This window comes from Drosophila grimshawi, unplaced genomic scaffold (genome assembly GCF_018153295.1).
Source record: "Drosophila grimshawi isolate 15287-2541.00 unplaced genomic scaffold, ASM1815329v1 contig_1377, whole genome shotgun sequence".
NCBI classification, from domain to species: Eukaryota; Metazoa; Arthropoda; class Insecta; order Diptera; family Drosophilidae; genus Drosophila; species Drosophila grimshawi.
Window position 1 is genome coordinate 23845392 of NW_025062900.1, and position 20419 is coordinate 23865810.

A 20419-nucleotide genomic window follows, 5' to 3' on the forward strand; every position below is an offset into this window, starting at 1 on the left:
TCTTCCTTTGTGTTTTCTTTTACTCTTTACTATGTTGGCTATGTTGCAGATCTTGCCTAGTTTCGGTAGTTGCCCCTTTTTGCGCTTGGCTTTCTGTTACTTGTTGCACGGTCCGCGCTCAACAAATTGTTGTGGCACCCTCACTCCTCCCCTACTCTGTGACCCTGGCCCCTTGTGCCACTGTTCGATTTGGGTTGGCTGCCCCTTTATCGTAATCGTATTTCGCTGTTCAGGTGTTTGCCTTCAGCTGTTTCCGATTCTAATACATTTTGCGTGCCTGTGGCACGTTCCGTGCGGCAGCAGACACAGCGTGGCGTATACGTAATGTCTTCATTGTGTATACAATTTATTGTAAATTTATGCCGCGACCAATCAAAGCAAACCAGAAGCTGCACAACAATTTCAAAATCCTTTCACCAGTCTCTTGTTCACAAGCCCCTCACTGCCCCTCCCCCTCACTCTCGTCATCTTGTATTTTGTTTCAATGCATATGCAATTGAGATTACGGCGTCACACTTATTGACACTTGGAATGGCATTCAATTTGATGCAACAACAAAATAGAGCAATCTGAAAAATAGCTCGAATCCCATTTGAAATTGTCGCTGTCGTTCTATTATGCATTTTTCCATTGAGAGCTCAATTTGAGGATAATACACAAATAGATAGTTTTAAAGATGTATATGAATTATTTTTGATATTTATCTCTGTTCAGAGATAGAAATATTTTTAAATAGTAATTACTTCGAAATACTGACAGATAGTCTATGGATTATTTTTTCGGTAGTCCTATATGTATTGATGTATCTGGATTGATATAGAGATATGAGTACGAAATTATAATGTGTATATATATTGTTTAGTTCTGGAATCTAGATGGTCGCAAATATAACTCAAAATAATTATTTAATACTAGAAGATTTTTGGCTCGAAATAAAAATTGAAAAAATATAAGTTGCGCTGAATATATTTTTTTAAATCCGTTTAGTTTACCCACTTAATATAAAATGTGTTATTCGCAATAAACAGTCTTTAAATTGTAGCCACATTTTGCATCACCGAGCCAGACGCTAACAGGATTAACAATGAGTATGGCAATCATTAAAAAATGTTAAATTTTTAACATATTTTTTTTTTTTTTTTGCAATATTTGACAGAAAAAAGAAAGTGCAATGTGGCAAGCGGGTGGGAGGGCTGATGCGGCATCACAGCATATTTGCAAATTTAATTGCATAAATATGCAACAGCCACAAAAAAGTGCACAAAGGTGCCGTGTGGCCCAAAATGACAAGTAAAATGTTGTTTAACAGGCAGCAAGGAAAAAATTAATCTCTAGCCGGTAAAATGAAAATCAACAAATGGAAAGTTTGTTGTTCTTGCCAAATGGATGCATGAATCACACGAGCTTAAACATATTTAAAAGTGAAGCACTTGTATTGTATTTAGCTTTTTTCCCTTCAAAAGAGTAAAGCTCAATGCGTGCAGAGTTTCATTTAAATTTTAGAGAATTAAATCAAATTATTGTAAAAGTGCATCGAATACGAAAAATCAATTACATTTCCTGGGCAACCGTAACTGATTGAATTTTGGACCAAATAATTTACAATTATTTTTATCATTTGAGTGTAATTTAAATTTTGTACTCATAATATACCTTTGTGCAAAAAATACTAATTAGACTGCAAGTATTACAAAATTGCCATTAATAATTAGATGACAAATTTTCGATTGATTCGTCAAAGCTTTAATGCCCTTAAAATTCATTAAATCTTATTTAAATATATTTAGCTTATAAATAAATTATTAATAATTAATTATTTATTATAGAAGAATAATTAAAAAGAAATCTAAATTGTCTTAATTTAGTTAAGTTAACAAATGTAGGTAATAGAGAGGCAGAGTGATTCTTTAGTCTTCAGAAAGTTTTATCAACATAATAACCTAAGAACTAAAAACTAAAATCAAACAAAAAGTATTTAAAATTATATTGGAACTAGATCCGTTATTTTATAATGCATTATTCTTGAAAAAATCATGGTACCCTTCTAGTATGAGCCTGAACGTAATTGTGATGTAAATTGATATCGGTATATATTTAATAACAAAAATTTCAATTATGTAAATGCAATTTCACATATTTCCAGTTCCATTCTGGGTAGTCGAGACTTTAAGCCCACTAAAAAATGTTTCATACATCAATGTGGATAAATATTTTAAATGCTTAAAATGTGCCGGGCTTAGACTCGGCTCATAAATTCGCAACGAAGTCCGAGTTTGTGGCAACTTTTGTAGTGGCCTTTTCCTGCTGTAATTTCCACAAGCGGCTGCTGTTTGTTTTCGTGTTTCGCTTGTTTCGTGTCGGGTTGGGGACCGGACAAGAGTTTGTATGTGTGTTTTGTGCGTGTGTCTGGTCTGGTCTGTGGCAGTGAGGGAGGTACTTGTAGCGTCAACTTTTATGGGGGCGCGTGTGGTAAAATATTTTGCATTTAATTCAAAAATTCTATAAATATCGTTGCGTTTATAAATTGTGTTAAAAGTTGTGCCCATTGCCGGCAATTTTCGACAATCGCCATGCGATGCACGTAGCAAAAGTAACAACTGACGCCAGTCCTTGTCGCTGATTTCACAAAATGCCTTGCCACCCAAGTCACCCAACCCCACCCCCCATTCATAAGTATTAGCAACTTTCTGTGTGTCTGTATAATTGAATTTACTTTCTGCCTTATTTCGCCATGTTTATTTTTGCGAGCCAAGTTGCTTTTGTAAAAGTCGCTTTTATGTTCCGTCTTAAGTCGAAAATACTGCTCCAATTTTAGGCTTAATTTCTGTTTTCTGCTTTGTTATTCATTGATTTTTGCTTCTTGGCGAAATAGAGGTGAATTAGTTTGCTGGAACATGAACATTTATCTCTTTTAAATGTTGTAGATTTTGCATGCTTAAAACGTTTAGCAATTATTTAATTTGCGAGTTGGATTTGGAAGTCCCCCAGCCCTTAAATTTTTACCCTCACTTGCACTCACGATTGTTGTTGGAAACTTTGGCGGAATGATTTCAAGTGCATTAAATTGGATGCTGTGCAACAAATGCTACTAATTAAAATTTGGCCACGAGGAGGCGTGGCAGGGCGTGACAAAGCAGCAACGGCGGCAGCAACAGCAGTAGAGCCATCTTCAAAGTTTTTGCGGTGTGTTAAGTTTTGAGATATGAATCGTGGCTGTTGGCACTGCATGTTGTCTAGCGTTTAACTGTTGAACTTGTAGCCTGACCCCGCAAGCCTGCCAGCCTGCCAGCCCGCCAGCCATCTTGCTGAAAGCCTACTCAACACCTGGCGCAAATGGCTCGACGCAGACTTGAAGCATTTGCTTAGATAACCGCAGCCACAGCAAATGGAGGTTGTAACATTTTGGGCCTGGCTTGTGAAAGTTTGTGTTAAGCATTTTGCACAATTTGTTAAAATAATTATCCATTTAAGCCAAATTCAAAGCGGCAACATTAAAACTTTTAGTTGCAAACTCCAAATAAATTAACTAACAAAAGCTTCGCCTAGACAATGAGCACCAGACTACAGAGGACACCAAGGACACCAAACTATCCTAAACGCTAGATGGTAACTGAAGCAAGCTCCTACACGATGCTTGATGATAACTTGGCCTCTTAATAGCACAGCAGCAGCCACAACAAAAACAACAACAACAATAGCATTAGCTTCAAGAGCTCTTATAGCAAGCAATCAGAGGATGTGGCAGCAGGGAAGGAAAACAAGACCAGAGCTAAATGAAAAACGAGCCAAAATACAGTGGCGAAAAATTGTAGAAATGGTTACTTGAAGCTGATAATGATTGATGGATAAATAAAATTAATAGTACTCTTATTGACGATTTATTACATTCATATTGTTTCTATTATTAATATTATTAAATACTTTTTATTCGATTATGATAAAAATAATACGATTTTTGAAGGGCTTCGCTAAAGTTTAATTAATATGTTTAAGTATGTTTAATTGCAGTTAAAGCCATTTGCTCTGATGAAAGCAGCAGTAAGAGATAAATGTTCAAGTACACTTCTTATTTTCTTCTCCCAAGTTTTCACTTGCGCAATTATGTTATAGCATCGAGCTGTCATTAGTCAAACACATCTGCAGAGATCAAAGTTGTGTTGGATTTCTCTGTTGGCTTAACTAATCCATTTAGAATGTCACTTGTGCCAATGTGCAAAATGTTTACTAATTTCCGGCTTCATTACGCTTAAAACCATTAGCAAACTTTTGAAATGAATCCACTGCGAGTGCTGCACTCCCTTTCTCTATTTATCTTTCTCTCTCACACACACATTGATACAGCGGACATCTTTATTTCATTAGCAGCAAAAACTCTTAGCTTGAATCGCGACTTTTGGTGTTGTAACCCCAAAGCAGACGCATCTCCCGCTGCGCACTTGATCTATGTATTGACATGGAAACTTGTGTGGATGGGTCGAGTCCTCTTTGACTTTTAGTCGTATTGAGTAATTTTAACTGGAGAGCCATATAGCGGCTTACTCGTGAGTAATGGGCTAGTTTTCTCTGAACTGTAAGTGTTGTTTAATCAAACATGCTGAAATTTTACTCTTTGGCGTGGTAGTGGATGGTTCTCAACTTATATGATTTTGGGGCCCCGGAACTCAATTAAAAACTGTTCAAGTCCGAATCTAAATACATTTGACGGCGATTTATGCAGCAAACTTGCCACAGTAGCAGCACCATTCACTGTTGCAAATGTAGAGAGTTTATCACCGCAACGTTGCCAGCCCAGAACGTAAGGAAACCGCAACTTACCCGGAGACTAGGGACTGGAGACCAGAGTGCGGTTAAACATCAGCTGCCTTATCTGGACACATAACGAACGTGGCAATGTGCAAGTGAAAAATGAAATAACAGCTTAAGCAAACTAAAGGCACTGGCTACAAAAATGTAGATGAAATAATGTACAAGTCGTTGAAGGCAGCAGTCGAAGCTGCAGTTGGAGACACAGCACTTGAGTGCGCAGCATTGGCAAGAGGGGAAGCAACAAGGCAAACAACTTGAGTGTGAACTGGTCAATAGCCTGAAATAACAAGAAGACAATAACACTGGCAATAACTTGTAGCAGTCGAGTGGGTGGGGGTGGGTTGCTGGCTCCCAACTTGTCTCAAGCTGTGTTGTCTCACTTGGCGCGTGGTCAAGTGTTTGACAGCAGCAGCAGCAGCAGCAGCAAGTTCTTCAACATCTAGTTCTTAATTAATTTTTATGAATTGCATGAAACTCAACACAGCAAGCTCATTTTTCGGCAAGTATTTGTGAAGAACGAGCAGAGTTGAACAATAGTCAGCACTCTACTCGAGTAGCAATTGCCATGATGATGATAAAGTTTACGGCTGCTTCAGGGAGTTGCATTTAAATAGCCCTGCCCAAGGAGAGCGAGATTCAATATTCGTGCTGAGTGAGAAGAAACAAATTGGCTGCGTCGCAACTGAGAATTGCATAACACCAAAAGCATTGTTTAGGTGCGCAAGCAGAATTGCAATTGGTTTTACATTGTTTTATTATGTTTACAATATTTTTGCATGGGGACCATCTAATATGAGCGTAACAAGCGATTGAGAGAATTTTGCAGTGTGCATTTAATATATCGTAATTATTGCAAATATATTTGGGAGAAAGTAGGATTATGTAACAAAGAAACTGTTGTTATCCCTTATTGAGAACTGAATATTAATGATTATTCAGGAGTATAAACAAGCAAGAAACCAACTTTTTTCTAAATGCATTTTTCGACAGGACAAATCGATAACGATAACCGATAGCATCACAGACATAATCAACCATAGTCATATTATTTGCGGCTTTTCTTTACAACTATTTAGCTCTCTTACGGCGGATCTCACTGAGCTAAGTGGGGTAAAGCAGAACATCTTCAGCTTTTAGGATAAACACCAACTAATACATGCACATTTATCAACACAGAAGAGCATGCGCCCCCAAGTGGATAAGCTCAAATTGGACGGCTGTCGAGTAAATGTAGTTTACTGAAGGACAAAAACTAAGTTGTGCCAAGTTTGAACTGCAGTTTGCAGAGATCCAACAACATCAGCCACAAATTCTGCCACTTGAGCACCGACCGTTTGTGCGGCTCAGGCAACTGAGTGTTGGGTCCTGTCTGAAATGTATTACATGCATTTATATTAGCTATCGCTTGCAGCTCTCGCGCTCCTATCTACAGCTTGGCTGAACCGATGTCAGCAGGCGCTCTTGAGTTCACTTGAAAATCAACAGAATTATATATATTTGAGTTGTCAGAAGCAAGCGCCTGCAACTTGAGTCACTCTGGCGACTGCTGGCCAGCAGCTGCAACTAAATTCGGTTGAAGACACTACCAAGTTGTGGCTGGACATTTGTCTAATGATGACAAATAAGTTGAATGGTCACCGGACCGACTACTACACTTAAAAATAAATAGTATCGTTTTTGCCACCACTAAATTTGAATTGAAAACATATAGGAAAATTGGTTAGAAAATTCGAAAACCCAAAATCAATAATCGATAAGTAAACGGTTAGTTTGACCCTTTGCTACTATGGAAAATAAATTGAAACGGAAGAGACTTAAAATTTCGTAATTTTAGCGGAATTTTCATGGTATCTTTATATTTTTTGTTGTTTATTTTTAGTAATTTTTTGTAATAAGGAAGCATATGGGTCTGCATTATCAGTAGCAGACATTGCGTATACGCCCACTGTGAACTGCAGTCTGTAGGAGCTGGTTGCCCAAGTTATGAGCCAAGCAATTAAATGTAATTTAATTTGGCGTCAGCACTGACTTCAGCTGAGGCAAAACTAATGAATTCCACGCGAAAAGTCAAGTGCCAAAATTTATGACCAAAAACGACAGGACAAAGTGCTATAGTAAGAGACAGACATAGAAAGGGAGAGAGACAGAGAGACAAAGAGAGCGAGAGACAAAGCGGGCGACGTCTCTGTTGGCGCCTGTGGCCTGACAAATGTTCGACGTTAGACGTAGACATCGAGCTCTAAAATTTGGCAATAAAACACTCGGCAATTACTGGCCCACAGACGGGTATGGGGAGGCGGGGTGGCGGGGCGGATCGGGACGAAGCAAAGGTTGTCTGTGCAGTTGGTGCTGTTACTGCCTATATTTGGCTTTCCCCTTGCTGATGTGGCAGACTTTATCGCCGCATATTTCTTTTGCCATGGCCTATAAAATATGCCACTAAGCATTTCGTTCGTCTTTCGTCATTTTAATTTTCGTCGCCAGTTTAATTTAATGAAGACATTTCATTTAGCAGCTTTGATTTAGGCGTTAGGCAATTGCAACTCCATCGGAGCAGCACGGTTTAACGCTGAGGGTGGAACAAGCAACGAAATTCATTTGATTGCATGCCGCTGGCCGTAAATGTTTAAGGGCTATTATTGCAACAACTGCATGCCTCGTCCAACTGACGCCTACATATTCAGCAGCCTTCGAAAAAAGTGCGCACATTCACGAAACATTATATGTATGTGCCCACATTTGTATGAGGCACTGGTGGTGCGGGAGATTGTTGCACGCCATTTATGCAAATGAGGCCAAGGATGCGTCGTTGACCCATTTAAGCGTGTCGTTGTGCGTGCCTGATCGATAATTGTCACTGTCGTCAAATGTGCAAAATGGCCAGCAACGTGCCGAACGTGATGGTCATGGATGCAGGCCCTTCATTCCTTCCCCATCCAATCACACACACATACACATCTTCTCCGCCAGTTTGACAAGCAATCTGCAGCATTTGCTGCAACGCTGTCGTCTCTGCCACAAATTGTTGCCAAATATTGAGATGACTTTGACTGCAATTTAGTTGGCCATACAAAATCTATTCCAGTGCCAGCTTATTTTGTAGCCATCACTTCGTAAGCCTGATGCTACTAATGCAACAGGCCAATTCACCAATAGTTGTGGAATAGACATTAATTCTTTGAAATTATTCTTCCTCTGGTAAAGCCAATGGTCCAGAACTTGAAGATTTAGATTAACAAGAGAAAGAGAAAATTTTAGAAGCATTTACAAAATATTTAGCAATTCTATTGAAAAAGAATTGTCAAAATGGTTTTCATTCTAAATTAAGACTTGCTGTGGGAACAAAAGAAAAATTTCGATTTTAGGAATACATTAATGTTAAAATAGATATTCTTTAGATAGTAACAACCAATGAAACGAGAAAACAAGAAGAGATTGGTTGTGAAACGTGAATAGGCATGGATGGATATTATATGCTTAGCAGTTTTAATTTTAAAGAAATTTCCTTACTCATGCATTTCAATTTATTCTCCTATAATTACATTGATTTTACATTATTTTCGTCTCAGCAAGTTTTTGCGCAGAAGCCTCAACGCATTTATTTGGTTTGTTTCATGTCGAGGCATTTTAGAAATTAACAGTATCCCAATTTATGGCCTTTTGTTGTGGTCTAAATTCAATAGAAGGTTTTGTATTTGTCGTTTATCGCTTATCGTGGGTGCACTGGCCGTTTGGTAATTAAAGCGAGGAAACTTGGCCCAGGCTAATGAAAATGCTTCAATGATTAATGAGCCGAAAATGATGTGGCATATTGGAGCAACAATTACTAGAAGAGCAACATCAACAGCAACAGCAACAACGACAACGACAACGATGGAATCAATACAGTTTGTGGGCATGTGTTGCGTGGCCAATGTGGCACGCGCCACGTGCCACATGGTCCATTGAAATGAAAATCCATCTTCATTTCCGACTACTTCAAAAATCTTTAGCCAGATGGCGGCTGTTTTGGCGTAATTTCGATACTTTTCTATTGCCTGCTTTCGGCCATTTGCCGTCGCATTGTTAATTAATTAAATTTTAATTAGCCAAGCCCACGGCCAAATCAGTTGGTGGCCTTGTGAAATGTCTTGTTCGCTGTCGAAGTATGCTTGTTGCTTGCGTCTTGTTGCTAATTGAAAATGCGGCGTTTCATTAATTAATTCAGTGGCACATTTATTAATATTCATTATACGCACTGTTGTACGCAGCATTTGGCCGTACCTCGACCAGAGTTAACTGAAGTGTGTGTGTGTGTTGCTGTGTGTTTGGGGCAGTAAGTGGGCGTGGCGTTGGCTTGCATTTTATTTGCGGCCTCTTTTGTTGTGCTCTTGGCATTTGTTTAACCCATTTTCACTTGCTTTTTCACACATTTTTTTTTGTCTTTTTGCATGGAATGGAAAACTTTTTGACCATTTGTTGTTGATGCTATTCCCTTTGCACTCACCGCGTTTATCTTTGCCTGCATTGCCGTTGCCTTTCTTGCTTTGACACTGCGACGACTGCAGTACCCACTTGCCCCTCTCATCCCCCTCTCACTCCTATTTCCATTTGCTAGCTGTTTTCTCTGTGTGTGACTTTAAGTGTGTATAAAATATGGCGCTAAAATGCAGTTGCCCACACGTAGCTTCCTTTTAGCAACCCCTTCCACCCCCCTTCTTCGTCTATCGCTCCTACATCCCCCTCACCCACCTTGTCTGGCTGCTGAATAGTCCTGACTGCTACTGGCACATTCGTTGGCCTGGCATGGTTTTTATGGCCACGTGCGATGTTTAAAATTTACTTGCTGGCATTTTTGCAGTCAAGTTGCTTAGCAAAATACTATACCCATGCACCCCTCTCCATCCACACCAACCATTTATTTTCCCATCAACAACATCGATTTTGTTCCTCCTTTGCTTCTCAGCACTTGTCATTTTTTTAACGAGTCGCACTCGTAGGCTGTTGTTTATTTTTATATGTAAATCAACTGTAAATTCTCCTAAGTAGATAAAGAATCGTTGCTTAACCAGCTCTGCATAAACAATGGGAAAATGAGTTTGACGTATCCATTTCTTAGTAATCGTACAAAGATGACATTTCAACGAAATGGTTCTTTTTAGCAAAGCTTTAAGTATTATGTGACTGATATTTTCTTTAATACACTTTTTGTCTATACTGCTATAATCACAAAAAATATTGCTAAGTCAATTCTTATTTTAGCAATATTCACTGCTTTCTGTTAATGCGTGTTTTTGATTTTGATGTATCTACTTTGCACATCGATCAAATTGTTTAACCGTTTGAATACCTTTGCACATCGATCAAATTGTTTAACCGTTTGAATACCAAATCAACATTTAAATTAAATTATTTTGAAAATACCAAATAATTTTATTATTTTCGTTTAATAAGTTATTAGCCTTGACCATTTCCGCGATCGAAGCATTTGGATTTACTTTGTAGATTAATCTCTAGTGAAGGTCATTTAGCTTAGTTTCATTAAATGTAAAATATTAAGACATGAAATGCTTGTTAGGGCCACGATTTAATTCAAATTTCGACTTTTTAAAATGCGGCACACGTCCGCCGAATATATCTAACCGCAGCGAGTCACTCAAAGCTCTCCAGCCACATCGCCTCCTCCTGCCTCTAACTCAGGCTGCTCGGGCAGTCTTCCTTCATGTGCCGCAGAGATTTACTACAAATTACTGAGTGCTATCCGAGCCGCATATCGCACAAGCGCGTTGGTGGTCGCCAGTCGCTATCAGTGTACATGGATCTTGGCCTGCTGGCCGCGATGTTGCGGAGGCGAATGCGGATGTGGATGCGGATTCCTGACACAGCCGATATCCGTGCCCCGCTGCTCAGTCCACTTCAGGCCACGCTGCTGCTGTGGCGTCGTAATTGAACCGGAAAATTACATATTTCAAGCTCTTTTTACGGCGAGTTTAATAGCAGACGTGAGCAGCAACAACCACAACAACCATCTCAACAACAACGACAACAAGATTCAACTGTTTGTGGTCAGCAATGAAATAATTTATTGTTGCCTCCTTTGCAGCGTCGTCGCTCGACTGCAGCTGGCAGCTGCCCCAGCACGTAGCACGTTGCCCCGAGGTGAGTTGCAAAGATAAGGTGCAAGATATGGCGCAAGGTATGCTTTATAATTGCTTACAAATATATGAGTATAAGACCCGGAACATTTAACACAATGAATGAAGGTGGAGCTGAAAAGGATTGCAGGATTCCCATTGCGCCTGGCAGCCATTCAATATGGAAGACATTCGATTTACTCGCACACGAGTATCTAACGAACTGCAAGTGAACAACTGTCGTCAACATAAACGGCGAGTAATTCACTTGTAAAGAGGTTAACAGTTGCCCCATTGAGTCATTCCGGCAATTGAAGCGGTTAATGCGAGTCAGATAAGCACAGCAAAGAATATTGCAAGAGTCGACCCAATTGTCCGGCTAGCAGATGCTATAAAACGATGGAAAACATAAATTCCTTAACGTCAATGGACGGCTACTTAACTCTACGTAGATGGGATATTAAGTATAATGTAAAATGGAATTGCCTTAAGTGTATGATGCTATTTATAATTCTATGAAATGTTTATATGTATGTCTGAGGTAGAATCTAATTTCATGTAATCTAATTTATTAGAATTAATGTTTCAATTAAAATGGTTTTCTAAATAATTGTGTTAAATTGGTAAACGAAAACAATCACAACTTCTCGCATTGCTAATTAACTTTTCAACATCACATTTAGTTTCAGTAAGTTCTTGGTTGTTGATTTATTTTCTATTGTTTCAATTATAATTTAAGGCTTTGGTAAAAAGTTTGCCTAGCATTCGGCGCCAAAGTGTAGCTTTGAAATCGAAATCAAAATCAAATATCCAAATATGGTGGCTGAAAGATGCCTTGTTGCTTGCACCGTGCCCCAATTCGGTTCAAGTGGCCACAGAAAAGTTTACCTGGCTGCCATTGCCGTTAGCTCTTAAATTAATTTCGAGATTTTAATTGAATATTCAGCTGTTTGGAGCATGTTTAAAGCCAACGGTCTGCTCAAATTTTACCAGTTGCTGTTTGCCTTTCAGAAATTTTGGCAGCATTTTGAACCGTCTCACTATGGGCGTAATATATTGCAAATATGAACAGTGATAAAGTTACATTATGGAAATTGGAAGACACGATTTGCGCTGAAGTTGCTTGCTTGGAATCCAATATATTACTTCAGTGTAGTTATATCAGTTATATGTGTTGTTATGTATGTATGTCGACGCCTATTTGGATTCCACAATTCTGAAGTTATCTATGTTTACATGTTTTCGCAATGAGATATTTATTTTATGGATCAAGATCTACAAGATTATAAGATCACATCTGGTCATGCGTACCACCTTTGTCAAATCTAAACCGATTTTAAGCTCTTTAATCCTTTATATTAATACTGTTTTTCAATATGAAAACCGGATTTTTTTTTGTTAGCTAATTCCGATAACATTTGAAACTTTGAGAAAATATTGCTCAGAAGCGTTTTAACCGGTTTTTAGGAGATGAAACATATATTTAAAAGATAATAAAATTCTTTATATTTATTAAGGATTTCCTCCGATTTGTGCCATGAAATTGATTAGGTGAGACTACTGTGCGTCGTCAGCTGCGATCTGGTCTTCACTCGACCGATTTGCAGTAAATAACTTTCGCCTGGTCAACCATTGTTATTGTTGTTGCTCTTGTTGCAGTTGTTGTAGTTGTTGCAGTTTCTGTTGCTGTAACTGGCTGTTGGTGTGGCTCATGGGCCTGGCTGTTGATGTGTGCGGCTGACCACAGCATGCGGCGAAAACTTAATGTTGTTGGTGTTGGTGTTGTCGTTGTTGTTATTCTTGTTGTTGTCGGTGCTCTGTTGGATGCTTTCGCGGATAAATATAAAAAAAAAAACATTAAAAAAAATCAGAGGGCAGCAACTGTAACTAATATATCAGAGCGAAAGACGAAAACGAGACGGCGAATGGCAGAATGCAATATACATATACATACATATGGTATGTGTGTATGTATGTGGAAAGCCGCACATGCAATTAATCATGACCCAGCGAGCACACTGACATCGTATGTCACTTGCTATGTGGGGTGTCTTAAGTATTCGTGTATCGCATAACATACTCCAATAACAAATCACAGCAGGCGAAATTGTGATTTCAATTGCTGAACATCCGTTTGGGAACACATTTCTAGAATTATATTTTTAACACTCAAACCGAAAGCTCTGTTTTTTTTTAAAGTTCTTCATTTTTTTTATTTAAAATTTTAAACGTGTCGAAATTTTAGTACTCGATAATGGAACCCTCTGTTCATGATCTTGAACATTTTAAGACCGCCTTCCAGATATTAGCTTTTGACAATGATGATAGAGTCACAGTCAAGGATCTTGAGAATGCTTTACGTGCCTTGGGCAGGCAGCCGACAGAAAAGGAGCTACAATTGATTATCAGCGATGTAGATTATGATGGCAACGGGTTCGTTGAATATGACGCGTTTGTGCGATTACTGATTTACAGAATGAGCTATCCTCCGGACGAGGATGCTCTGCGTGAAACATTTCGCATTTTTGACAAGGACAACACCGGCTTTATAGGAGTTGCTCAGATTCGCCTCGTCATGATGGATCTTAATCAGCACTTAACCACCGAGGAGTGCGAGGAGATGATACGCCCCCATGATGAGGATGGTGATGGAAAACTGAGTTACGAGGAGTTTGTCCTGATGATGACCACCAAATAGATCAACTGTCAATCGATAATAATCCCCATACCCGACAATCCCTTTCGGTATTTATTAGGCTTTTATATATACATTTTTTAAAACCACTTATTTTGGTTTATTGATCGAACGGAGAATCGTACTAGTAAGGCTGCCCTGGTTGTGTACCCTTAGAAAAGCTGCCCTATAACAATGGAGGCTTCTGTCTGTTCATTTGTTGGCAAAGCAATAATCTAATATGTTTTCTGATTAAATTTGAATATGTTAAGTCTAATTTTTTGCTAATTAAAATTCGCTTATTCAATCTGATTTGAATTTTACTTATTTTATATGATGGAGAATCTTACTAATAAGCCTGCCCTGATTGCTCTATACCCTTACAAAACTCCTCCTATTAATAAATTATAAATTGTATTGCCTTATTTGTATTGTTTTATTTATTATACATTTATTTATTTATTATTAAGTGCAATGGAACTGACTTTGCTAAGTTTGGCAATTATCATAATGACTGACTAACTATTATAAAGTGCATAGTATATATATATATATATTTATATTTATTTGACTTTAAATTGTGTTTAAGCTGACTGAATTTAGTAATGGGCAAGTTGTGAAAATATTTGTGAGTTGCTCGTATTTGTAATTATTGAGTTTAATCAAATGAAAACCGTGCTGTAAACCTCAATTAACTGGGCTATAAAAATCATTTGTGGTCATTTCGTATTTTAAACGGATTAACTATTAAATAGTTGACTAGCAGATACTCTATCAAACTTTGAACCATATAATATAATTAAATTGACTCGAGAGTGATCCCTTTCTAAGGAATAAAGAAAAGTTAGCTTATAACCTGTGATATTACTGACTAAAATATTTAATTAACTAACTTAATGAATAAATTTCACAGTCATAATCCGATGATAAATCTATGTTTAAATAGACCTCCCAAAAACTTAACTACAAGTCAATGAAAAAAATAATGGAGTGGTTAAAAAAACAAATTGTAAAAAGTGTTTTGTGATATTTTAACCACAAATTTGCATCATCGACATTGTGTGAGAGTTATTCGAGCTGTACAATTAATGCGATTTACATTTGTAATTATGTGTACATATTTTAATTTGCATAATTTACAGACCAGTAACAACAACACGAGCAAACAGCAAAAGGATGAGGCAAAAATATCGCAAACTACAAGAGAAATGTGCAACAATTGTTGGATGCATTTTGCAAATTTCTTTCAAAATTAATTTTCAATAGTTTTCGATGCGTTTCGTTGTGTTTCGTTTTGATTTTCCCTTGCCAATTGCAATTTTACCGTAGCCAGATTGAAAAAGTTGGGTGAACAGTGAACAGTGGATGGGACGGCATTCGATAGCGGGTTGGACGTAATGAAGCGTATGGCCAATTGAAATGTTTATCCGAATACTCAAATCCAATAGCCAGAGTGGCATTTGCATACACAAAAAAAAAGGATACAAGGGCCAGCAGAAGCAGCAGCAATAGCTGGATCAAAGCCAGACACGAGATGAGCAACAACTTTTGGTTGCCCCATAGGACCATTGAATGGTATAGGCACTCGTATTTTCTCTGCTTTGCTATGCTCGAAATTTTCTTTAAGCAGCCCATCTGCAGGCGATGGTCTGCTCAGCTCCAAAGGACACAATTGTCCATTGTGCACTGAGCACAAATTTTGCATGCTCGAAAGTTGTATTTGCTCCATAAAATAGCAATAAAGAGCCAAATCGATGTTGGACGATGGTAAACGTTGCTCAACGCTGCTGCTCTTTGTGTGTGTGTTGCTTTAAGGTAAGAATATATGCAGAGGATATCAAGGAAATCATCTTGGGCGAAATGTTGTACAGGAGTCGAGTAGAGCAATATCATCATAAGCAATTGAACGGATGATCGAATTATGCTGACAGACCCTTAAGGCTTTGTCTGACTTATAATCGGTCAGCCCATCCCACTTGTCATTTCTTTCTCTATTTCTCCTTCTCTGTGTATTTATGTCTGTCTCGCGTCTCGCGTCTCGTGTCTCCGTTTTTCTCTTGGCGCTCAGTGTGACAAATTAGCCACTTTGGTTATAATTCAGCGACTGCTTGCCGCTGCCTGAATGCGACAACAAGAAATTACCGCAATTTGCGAGAGCGTCGAGTGATTGGTGGTCGCCTGGTCGCCTGACAAGGACGTGCAGTAGAACGAACAGCTGTTAACGTTGTGCACCTATCACACACACACACACACACAACTGAATGAAGATGTTTACGAGCCGCTGCTTGCAGCACCAAAAGGGAGTTCGTGGAGAGAGCTGGAGAACGAGGAGGCAGTAGGAAGCAACAAAGGCTCGACAGTTATAAATAGCCAAGTAAAATTGTCGCCTCGACATCAGAGAAAGAAAAGGGGAGAGAGAGAGAGAAAGGGAGATTGCGCGGGAACAGAGTGAAAACTGGGTACGGAACGGATACCTTGGTCTGTCTGTTTACTTCTTATGGTCTGCTCGCCTTTTATGTTGTTCCCCCCTAAGTATATACATATTTTTTTTTTGCATTCTATTTGCTTCGTGTGCTACACAAAACTTATAGTTTATTCAAGGATTCCAACCTCACTTAGTTGCGGTGGCAAAACATCAACATATTTTCCTTGGCCATGTTTGTTGCCTTTTGTTGACGGAGCCGCAGCATTATGGCTAATAAACATTGCCATTTGCGGTTGCCCAGAAGAAATTGCCACAGAAGTGGGTCGTCGTCTCAGCATCAACACTTGAAGAGCCTGCAACTTGGAGAGCACTTGAGTCAAGTTATGTTTTCAGTAAATATAGTTATATTTTTATTAAATGCTTTGATTAGAAGCCAAATGCAAAATGATGGGGAAAATGATAAAGTGTTACTTATTAATAGTTTATTTAGAGAAATATCATGCGGTAGTCAGCCTGCATCACAGTGCAAACTGCTCTTGTCGAAAGAGCTGCACTGGTTGACACCCATTGCATACGCAGAAAAAATTATTTGTTGGAAATAAATGAAATTTTTTTAATCTTCAACGAACTTTCATCTATTTTAAAATGCCCCTGTTTCAATTGCAACCTTTGTTTGGTTGTGAAATATGAAATCACCATCAGCAATGTAAATGTCATTAAAAATGTATCCCCGAAGTGACTACCAGCACTAGGGGGAGTCGTTGGGTCGATTCAGCCTTTTTCTACACTCATCAATTGGATGGGCGTGTGCCGGGCTATGCAAACAAAATCCACACGTTGCATAAATGTTTAAGCAACTGCTGCCAATCCTAACCAGCCATAAAAACCAGACAAACAGAAATGCTTGTAAATAAATTGCGCATACGACGCGTATTTGCCAAAGGCAACCAGACAAGGCCAACAGGGCAAAAGTAAAACAACACTAGCAACAAAAACGTAACAGAAGCGATAAAATGTTTATAAAAATGATTGCTGCATTTTATTTGTCATTTAAACAAATAACTCCTATGGCACTTGCAATTATTTATGCGACCACTTCCGAACCCGCCTCCTACCACGTCATCACACCCACTTATATTGATATGAACGATTTAATCAGAGTCAGGACATGCCACTAACAAAAAGGATCAGCATGTAATTACGCTGCTCCCAGGATTAGCTGTAAATTCCTTTATTCAACCGCCGGCCGGCCAAGCTGTTGAGCTCGTTTTAATTGTGGCTCGATTTTTGGATTGTGATATCACATTTATTGTTTCTGTTGTTGCTGACGGCATATTAAATAATATTGGGAATTTTCATGAATGTTGCAGAATCGAATGCCAACTAACGTCATGCTTTTAAAAGAGCTTATTAAAAAATGTAAAAATATCAGCAGCAGAATTATTTAAATAAATACATGTGAAGCATCAAAAGCATCACTTTACCCCGCTTCCTGTACGTCCCTATGTCATTGTTTGACACACTTAAACAGAATTTTATTTGATTTTGAATGCGTCTACTTCTAATTGTAATTCCATTCAAATGCATGACGAGAAACTCAAGGATCCTTCGACTTGAGTCGTTTCATTGCTGACAAGAAATTTAATTACACTCGACTGCCTGAAAAGCTGCTTTCATTTTCTCTCTCCCACTCCATTTATCCATCTGCATGAGTACATATGTATATTTATATTTCTTCAGTATTTCAGTGCTACTCTGCCAACGGGTATTATAATTTCTTGACAGATCAGTTAGGGTCGATTAGCTTATCATGCTTCAATCTTTCCTTCCTCTCCTTCTCTAACTGCCAACAGTTTGAGTAATTCTTACAAAAATCGCAACACTAACTTATATATGGCTCTTATCTGCACCTAAATCGTCAACAATTCAGACATAAAATTGGTTTATTAAGTTAACAACTACACTTGACAGTTTTTGATTCAGCTAACTTTGTAACATAACCATCATAGAAGGTATTTCATCAGCGACTTGTGCAACAAAAATATATAATCTCTAGCTCCTATTCTGTATTTACACACATGCTGACAGTACAAGTTGTTATTTGTAGTTGTTGTTGCTTATGCTGCTGGCAAATTTCCAGTGTAAACATGAAAAGCGGTTGGAAAAACGCCCTCGAGCTGCCGCACAGACTCGCACACAGAGTAGCAATAGAATCCATCTGATGTCGGCACCTCCTCCTTCGACTCCTACTCCCGCACTCAGACTGAACTGTGGCTCTGGGTATATCTGACTGACTTGGTGCGTTAATAGAATTGTGATAAACGCATCCTTTTGTATCGATGCGCGGGTATTTTAGACGCTTTGGGGTTACATTGGATCTGCGATTGGGGATTGTGGATTGGGTTTAAGCTTGGGAATTTTGTTGTGAGCTGTGGCAGCTGTCTGGGTGTTGCCTGCAGCAGCCAGGCTGTTATCGAGGCGTGTTTCGTTCAGCTCCAAACAAACAAATTTAATTAAATTGACTACAGCAATTTGCTTTGTATGCTGCGCCTGGGAATCCCGGCTAAGAGCTTTTGGCCAGAAAGTGTTGTGAGTTTTAGCTGGGTATTTTATTCATTTTTTTTTAAAGGTACTTCAGTATTTTTCGTAACTTTATTATACGCTCCATAAAGCAGAAGTATGTGTGTGTTTGCCGGATGTTAGTAAGATGGCTTTCTCACTTTCATAATTAATTAGGAGCTGAAGCAACTTCATCCTATATACATAGCAGCAAACCCACACTGGATATTTTAGCCAACGATTCAGATTGTGTTTGCAGCTGCCACACCTGGCACGGTCTCGTTCGCCATGTTTGTATTCAAACTTAATTTTCTTATGCACAAGCACGGCGCCCAGTTACCTCTTGAAGTGTGTCCTAAGTGCTGGCACGCCCACTTAGCTGTACATTGCACATGCTTGAAACATCAGCTAAAGCCGATTTCCTTTATTTACAAATAATTTTCGAGTGCTTCGCATTTGTGGCATGACAAACTGAGTGGGGTGAGCTTGAAAGACAGAGAGCGAAGTCGTAATCTCTGGGGTTGCCCGCAATGGACACAAAATCTAGGTGATTTATTATTTGGCGATACATCAGGCCTGACCAAGCAAAGCATATTATGCCACGTTTTGTGTGTGCTTGGTGGGGGGGTGGAGGCAAGCTTTAAAATGATTTCTCACTTTTGGTTGGGTTCGTTTACCTTGTGCGACCTTCGTCAACCAGATGCGAACTTATGTCAAACGTTGGAGTCGAACATATTTCGTGTTTGTTTCTCATTTATTTTTTTGGGGCTTAAGGTGAACAATTGTAGGGAGTGTGGCATTTTGGAAGCGGTAGGAGTGCCCAAAGCAATCCATTAACATCCGCATAACAATCTACATATGAATATGGGGGATTAGTGCTTGTTGGTAACTAAAACGAAAGTAAAACGATATAATAAACTTCATACTCGATTATACAGCCAGACTTTGACAGATCTTGAATAATAATCTTTTAAGTATTTACTTCAATTTAAAATATCTATCTACAAGGTATCTCCCAAAAGAGCTATCTAGCGACTAGAGTACCCAACTTGCCTATAAATGGTCTCTATTAGAGTATGCCGCAACAGTGATCTGCATTTTCGGTTGCCATTGTATCGCGCTCATGTTGTTAATAGAATATGCAAATTGAATTCTTTAGTGCATTATTTATTCTAAGTGCAACAGTTGTCCTATGCTATGAAGCTTGTTGTTCCATTCATTAGACATCAATTCAAGACTTAATGCAATTGCCATGCACTCTGCGGAAGCTAGAGCTCAAGACCCACGACCTTGTCCTGCCACAGAAGACGTGAATGCATCTTTCGCCGTTTACCGTCTCAAGACCCTCATGTTCGTTGTGTGGGTTGCGTTTTGGCTTTTGCCATCTGCTTCGACTATCGTGCTCATCCAACGCGTTGGCCTCATCAATCGCCAAGTAATTGCATTTACCAAGCACGTATGTTGACGATAGTTAATTTTGTAAGTGTATCTTGATATCGATTGCAGTCTGCAGTGTGGTAACAGCAAGCAGCTACAACCGACAACCGATGCAACCCTCAGCCAAGCAAGAAACCAAGGGAGAACGTCGAAGAGGCAGTTCCAAATGTGAGAGACGAGTCGGAAATCCGCAGCCAAACGCAATGAGGCAAAAATGCAATTGCCAAGCAACAACAACAACAACAACAATAATAGCTGCAGCAAAATGAAAAAGTAAAGTAAAAATCCTACAGCCGAAATTCACCGACTGCGTGATTATCTGTCTTGAAATACGCCACTCGTGTATCTAGAATATATGGAATATGTGAATAAGCGATTTGGTTTCAGATACTTATAATATTTGAA

The 20419-nt window shown here is 38.8% G+C and overlaps 1 protein-coding gene across 2 annotated transcripts; it reads left to right on the forward strand.

Annotated features, from left to right (window-relative positions):
• The first annotated feature begins 13120 nt into the window (after positions 1-13120).
• LOC6567169 (calmodulin) lies at positions 13121-13879 on the forward strand. Of its 2 annotated transcripts, none has more exons than XM_032739392.2 (2): positions 13121-13664; positions 13732-13879. In XM_032739392.2, the coding sequence occupies exon 1, from the start codon at positions 13174-13176 to the stop codon at positions 13615-13617; it is 444 nt and encodes a 147-aa protein (XP_032595283.1). In that variant the 5' UTR covers positions 13121-13173; the 3' UTR covers positions 13618-13664; positions 13732-13879. The 2 variants fall into 2 exon arrangements, with proteins under 2 accessions (XP_032595283.1, XP_001993353.1); XM_001993317.3 differs by having other exon boundaries at positions 13121-13662; positions 13727-13879.
• The last annotated feature ends 6540 nt before the right edge of the window (positions 13880-20419 follow it).

What these genes read in the sequence shown, in the direction of transcription:
- LOC6567169 (XM_032739392.2), top strand. Translation starts at nt 13,174, where the DNA reads ATGGAACCCTCTGTTCATGATCTTGAACATTTTAAGACCGCCTTCCAG.